The sequence below is a fragment of the Nannobrachium achirus genome, assembly GCF_963921795.1.
Source record: "Nannobrachium achirus genome assembly, chromosome: 12".
NCBI lineage: Eukaryota > Metazoa > Chordata > Actinopteri > Myctophiformes > Myctophidae > Nannobrachium > Nannobrachium achirus.
In genome coordinates this window covers 38,459,271-38,466,339 of record NC_137832.1, presented here as the reverse complement: position 1 = coordinate 38,466,339, position 7,069 = coordinate 38,459,271, and the positions used below count along the sequence as shown (strand labels likewise).

At 43.4% G+C, this 7,069-nt stretch overlaps 1 protein-coding gene across 1 annotated transcript; it reads right to left on the bottom strand.

Annotated features, from left to right (window-relative positions):
* Positions 1-4,915: 4,915 nt before the first annotated feature.
* On the bottom strand, positions 4,916-6,449 carry atoh1a (atonal bHLH transcription factor 1a; the record flags this gene model as incomplete). Its single annotated transcript, XM_080738623.1, has 3 exons — positions 4,916-5,288; positions 5,382-5,739; positions 6,212-6,449. The coding sequence occupies 3 exons, from the start codon at positions 6,447-6,449 to the stop codon at positions 4,916-4,918; spliced, it is 969 nt and encodes a 322-aa protein (XP_080594749.1).
* Between the last annotated feature and the right edge of the window lie 620 nt (positions 6,450-7,069).

Genomic DNA, 7,069 nt, shown 5'->3' with positions numbered 1-7,069 from the left:
AAAAGTGAATTTGAGTTGAAACATGAGCCCTATTACGTTAAGCGAGTAAAGCGACCCTATATGGTGTAGGCCTACGGACGTTGACGGGCGTTTTTTTGTTTTGTTTGTTGTTGTCTCTTTTTTTCTGGTTGTTTCTCAAGTTCTCTTTCCACGCGCTACCGTTCCGCCTGGAGCAGGGCGTTGCGCATGCAGGGCGCACGGGCTGCCGTTCATTTTCATAACGCCCCTCGGTGAATAATTAATGTGCGGGTGTAACCTCAATCCATCAAGCATCCCACCTGTTGAAGACGCGCTTTGTTTGTCCCCTTATAGGCCTATCTATCTATAGACTAATTGCGCCCCATAAAGAGTATAGGCCTAGGCCCTATATGTTTTTCACCCTCCTTAATGGTGGTGTTACTTGTTGGATAAATTAAAGCTGGCTAAAATGTATAAAATTAAGCTATAAGGCCACCCAAGGCTAAATGCAAGGATACGCCGAGGCATTACTCGAGGAAATGCATAAAAAATAGCATAAAGACAGACACACTGATTGTATTGATTGAAATAATTAAACAAATAGCCTAAGAATAATAACAATAGGCTATTATTATTAATAAGCTAATAATAACAACACATCCCAGAGTTTAGTGAACTGTAAGGCTTCATGCTGTCAATAAATAACTGACAGTGGTTAAAGGAGTAGTTCACCCCAAAATGACTTTAATATTTCCTATATCGATTACTCACCCCTGGCGACTTGAGTTCAGCAATATTTTTTGTTTTTTGTAATTGCGAAGCCAGTAATTTGAGGAGACGCTTTGTAGGCCCATTGATTCCGGATGGAGACCCAAATGCATTTGGGTCTCCATCCGGAATCAATGGGGGTACATCAAATGATTGGCTAAGGAATGCGACAAAAACAAACAAATATTATTGAACTCAAGTCTCCATGAGGTGAGTAATCGACATAGAAAAAAGGTCCTTTTGGGGGTAAACTACTCATTTAAATTAGTTAATTTCTATAAGAGGGAAACTATAGGGCAGGCCTACTGGTAGGCTAGGATATACTTTATGCTACTACACCCCAAAAGTGCATGGTGGTCTCCTTTTCAGCAGGTATAATAGCCTAGTTAGTAATAATAGCCTATACCCAAAACAACCACATGTTTTTTCTCCATTCGTTCAGTCAGTTGCAAGGATGATGATAGAGACTCCTGGCTGGATGAGGATCCACCATCTTCAAAATGCACCTGACCACCAAAAAACAACCCGAAACCTGATCGTCGCAAACCATTAACCATCGCTCCGTCACTGTCACCCGAGTCTCCAACAACTCCCTAGATGCTCTGTTCATATTCAGATAAACCTCTACCTGCATAAAATCCTGTAAATAATTAAAGCCGCTGCATGCAGCAACAGCATTATATTCCCTATTATTCCTTGCCTTTGCTGCCAAGAGGCAAACGAGGGGGCCATGGTTTGTGATTGGTCAAAACCAGTGGGTGGGAGACAGGAGACAGCCTATGGTGTACAGGTATGATCATAAATAATTCCTAGTTGTTTTGTTTGTTTCTTTTTTAAGCAACAGGTTGTTAAGTAGCCTATAGGCCTATCTTATAGCATACACATCAGTGGTGTAAAGTAACTAAGTACATTCTCTTTTAGGTATTTGTACTTTACAATTTACAATAGTCTACTTTTACTTCTCCACTAGCCTACATCTCGGAGGCAAATATTGTACTTTTACTCCACTAGACTTATTTGAAAACTTGAGTCACTAGTTACTTTGAAGATTTCGATTATTATTACAAAACATACTAAGCACTTGAGCCCTTTGGCCATTTGAAAATATTGCCGATCTACAAGCTTGTAAAAACGGGGCATTCACATTATGCATAATGAGTAGGCCCACTTTTACTTTTGGTAATTCAAAACAAACGTATAGGTCTACATTTTGAATTCCGGACTTTTACTGTGTACTGTAACAGAGTATTTATATATTGCAGTATTGATTGAGTAAAACATGTGTACTTTTTCCATCGTTGATAAACACTGCAGATGAATCACAAATCGGTTGTTGGAAAAAGGGTGTCGGTGATGTTGTTGCTACGACACTAAATGAGTCACGCAGCAGGTGCATGTGAATTGCCAAAGCAAAGTGCGCACACGTTTTGTGCGTGTGCGTTTTATTTGTAGATGGAGAGAGAGAGAGAGAGAGAGAGAGAGCTAGTGGATAGGGCGGGGGAGGGCAGACACGGTGTGTGTGTGTGTGTGTGTGTGTGTGTGTGTGTGTGTGTGTGTGTGTGTGTGTGTGTGTGTGTGTGTGTGTGTGTCGTGCAGGTCTTTTTACTCGGGAAAGTGTGTGTTCCCCTCTCGCGCCAGGCAGGTCCTCGGGGACACGGCGGGGACCCGCGAGCGCTCACCAGCTGACAGCGCGTGCTTCAATGCGGCCATCCAACACCTTGGACCACGAGCCGAGCAACAAAGGGCTGAAATTAATGCACACTCCCCCCCATTACACCAAATGCTGCCACATCCACCAAATGAGACACACACAATGAAGGAGGATAACTTTTCCGACTGGACCATTATAAACAAAAAGTTGTCCTTATCATGGGCCATCGATACTTTACTTATAATATTACTTATAATAGGACTACTGACTGTCTGCATTAGATTTTATGCAACTCTCTTTTGCTTTTCTGATTCATTAAAATGCTTGAGTTTACAGTGGTTCCCAAACTTTTTTCATGTATTTTCTTTCTTTGATTGATTAATTGGTTGAATATTTTATTAGACAGAAATGCAAAACAGCCAAAACACTTGCACCATACAAAGGTCCTCATCAACAACTTGTAGCCTAGGCTGTATTTGGTTGCGGACCGCCGGACCCCTATCTGAAATGTGCCAGGGACTGCCAAAAGAATTGTGCTGTTCAAATGTTTTAAAAAAATAGTCAAACAAAATGTATTTATTTTCATAATCCATGCAAGCTCATCATAACGCATCAGGAGTTTGGCTATTTTCAAATATAGCCTATAATATAAACTTATTTTGATAACCAATTTTGCTGGTGTCCCCTGGAACTCCCTGATGAAGGCCCCCCTGGGGGTCCCCGGACCCCACTTTGAGAACCACCGACTAAGAGAGCATCAGATCAATCATCCGATCACGCTCACAGGCCAGAGGGCGCGTGCACCACCAGCATATGGGGAGCGAGCGCGTGTTGGACACGTTTTACGCCGCCGTTACTTTACTATAAATTACAATTGGAACGAATCTCAAGTGTTTAAAAAATGTCAAATCCTGAAGTATGGCTTGACGTATGAGTTTTCTCCACTCCATAGGCATACTCATTTACATCGCTTAGAGAGGGCTTTACTGAGTATAGGCTTGTTGGCTGCTACTTTATTATTTTAAGAGTTGAAAGGCCTTCTCATTAGCATCAGACCTTTAGTTATATTGAGGTGCAAATCCTTTGGGAATTAGCAGGGAAACAGGCTCATCAAGCTTATCTTTTTATCTTCAATACATTTACACCCAAAAAGACTTGCACTAATGAGCATATTAACTCCTCCTCCTACTAGGCTACTACTAATTACTAACTACTTATAATGATAATAATAATCGTAATAATAATGATGATAATAAGTAACAAAAGGCTTAGTGCATACTAACTCCTCATCCTACTAATACTACAAATACTACTTATAATAATAATATATATATGTATATATATATATATATATATATATATATATATATATATATATATATATATATATATATATATATATATATATAATTGTAATAATAATACTCTAATAAAATAGGGCAGCCTAATCAACTTTTAATCAAAATAAGTAATAATAAGCTTAATTTGTTTAGCGTATTTACAATAAAATAACTAAATAGACTCATTTATTTTTGAAGGAATTCGGTCTAAATCAAACGTATTAGACAACTCAATATTGACACAGAAGACAACGAAATATTAAAATTGAATTCTTATTTATTCACAAAATCAAATTAACATGAACCAATGAATGGCAAAATGTTAGCTTTTCCTCAAATGTAACTATTCAAATATAAAAAAAGCAAATTAAAAGGATCACAAATAAATACATGTCAATTCATCTCATCCAGTGAAAGTAAAAGACACACGAGTTCATTTGAAGTAAGTGATCAACATTAACAACAATCATCAACAAAATGTACAAAAGGTTAAGCAAAACATGGCTAAATTAAATAGGCTATTTGCATCAAATTGGCAGTACTACACTATAGCAAACAAAGCGAATAGTATTGTTTGTGGTCTGGAAATAAATCTCGTTTGTCAAGCCTCTGGCTCGTGTGTTTTAAAGTGCACATCATTTAACTTTTGAAGTTGAAAAACAAATTCATGGAGGGTCACGTACGAAAAAAAAGAAAAAACGAATGAAAGAAATATACCACGGTCGGCTGGAGATATAAGAATTATAGCTACAAAAAAACAAATTATATTTACATTATAAAATATCAGCAACCATCAATAACAGGCGATTTTCGTGGAAGACAGATTTTGGTCGGAGTGACGTGGAAGAGAAGCCCATGGCAGCGCTACATGCGACATGGCAGAGGGGTCTTTCTACCACGTCCCCATAGAAAAGGGACATTACATAAGATACATCTATTGGCAGAACCCAATTAGGCCTATCTGACATAAAAATAGTCTTTAGCTTAAGTATCAAGTTGATAAAATAGATTTCTCAAACCCCCCCGCCCCCGCCTTCCCCAAATTACGTTTTCGTTTAGGCAAAATTCCTATTCCCCACATTGGATTTTCTTAGAGTGGACTCTAGATATGATTGACACGGTTTGGAAGTGTTTTTTTGTTGCAGGTAAAACATAAAAAAGTTAAAAGCATTAAGAGTCTGTGGTTGTCTGGTTGACTTTAGAATGAGATCGTGTTATGGTGTTTGGGCAATTTGAGTTCTAGGTCATCTTCTTCGCTGGAGTGCACCTCCATCTGCATTTCGTCCGAGTCACTGAACTGCGAGTGTGGGGAAAACTCCCCATCACTTCGTGGCGAATGTTTCGATTCGACCCCAGAGGACGAGGGCGCGGGGGAACACATCGCCTCTTCTATCATGGCGGAAAAGGCTTCGTCGAACGAGGTGGACCGAAAGGGAATCCCGTTGATCTGGACAGGTAGGACAGCGACCGTCGCCCCCCTCCGACAGCTCGCGATGGACGGACTTTTATCGCTCGCCGCGTCATAGTCGGCGGTGGAAGAGTGCATTAGGTCACACTTTGGCGAGTTGTTGCTGGAGACGCTGTTGTTATTGTTGTTTTCGTTGTTGTTGTCGTCGTTATTGGTGGTGGTGGTGGTGGTGTTGTTTTTGTTATTCGGAGGTGGCCCCTCTAGCAGGTCTGCCAGGGCGTTGATGTAAATCTGCGCCATCTGCAGAGTTTCGTACTTGGAGAGTTTCTTGTCGTTGTCGAACGCCGGGATGACGCTGCGCAGCTCGTCGAACGCGTGGTTGAGGCCGTGCATCCGCCTCCTCTCCCGCGCGTTGGCGGCGACGCGCCGCTGCTTCTGGACGCCGTTGGCCGGTTTGGAGGACGGGGCTCTCTGCCTGCCGAGAGGCTCGTCGCCGCCGGGGAGGGAGCCGTTCAGGCGGCACAGCTCTCTGACCTTGAGGGAGGAAGGGCTCTTGGCTGCTTTTCTGTAGCTGGGTGGACTCGCCTGACCCGAAGATGCCGAGGAGCCACTTTCTGGAAAACAACAAAAACATAGCAAATGTTTAGAGTAGGCCAAGTAGAAAAATAAGAAAATCCAATGAATTCAGTCAGAGCTATTGCAATTAACATTTACTGTTAGCTGAAGTCACAGAGTAGACTAATCATTTGCCATTAAATAAGATAATCAAACAAATAGAAGCCCAAACATTGAAGAATTGGCATCGTATTGCGCATTGGCGTCCTGGCAGGTCCCTGGCTGTTGCAGCTTGACAATCTATCCACTCTTTTCTTAAAACGGACCGAGGCTACTTTCCCACTCTATATTTCTATTCTAAAACAACATTTCGCCCAAATTAGCTGATCTACAAACTCAAGCCCAAATGTGACACATGTGCTAGTAGATTTGGTATGTTGGGGGCAAATGTTCCCTCCCTCAGAATAGGGATGCTGTGGACTGGTCAAGTGGCTATAATAAGAAAACAGCAGTCTTGAAGCCTGTGCTCACCGTTATAGGAGCCGGTGCTGGGGCAGGGTGAGAGCAGCGGGTAGTCAGGGGAGGAAGAGGCGTGTGCCGCGCAGGTGCCAGGAGGCTGCACCGGAGCCAGCCAGGCGCGTGGGTCACTGCCGCTGTCCACGAGCGCCAGGCTGCTGGGTGGGTAGCCGGGCTCCTCTCCTCCCCTCTCCACCAAGCCGTGTCGCCTCGACTCCTCTTTGCTCCAATCGTGCACGCTCAGCACTTCCATGTCTCCAGGCACACCCAACAGGTATAGCAGCAGCAGAAATGGCTGAAGTGGTGGTGGAACTCGATGCAAAAATGTATACAAAACTTCTTCGTTTGACACACTTGTTCTTTTCGCTGCGTTCTGCTGTGAATATGACTGGTCGCGTGCGGGACTCCTTCTCTAGTGTCTCAAGGCGCGGCGTCGGCTTAAAAAGCGGCACGCGCCTGGGAGCCCCCCTCCTTGCGCCGGTCGCGTGTTGACGTCCAATGAGGAGGCTCGGTGAACCCGAGAGAGCGGTGATTATTATGGTCCCCGAACCCGACTGTTTATTATGATAATGCGCTGCACGGTTTAAGGAGTGTTTAACGGGAGGGAGGTAAGGGGAACCTCCCCCAGGGCAGCACGTGGGGGGGATGGGGACAGTTTAGGTGAGGAGCGCGTGGACAGCGCGAGCTTTACGCACGAGAAGAGGATGCCTGCCATGCCTACCTATGCCCTGTCTGTCTGTCAAACAGCGTGTGTGTGTGTGTGTGTGTGTGTGTGTGTGTGTGTGTGTGTGTGTGTGTGTGTGTGTGTGCGTGCGTGCGTGCGTGCGTGCGTGCGTGCGTGTGTGTGTGTGTGTGTGTGTGTAGACATGGACA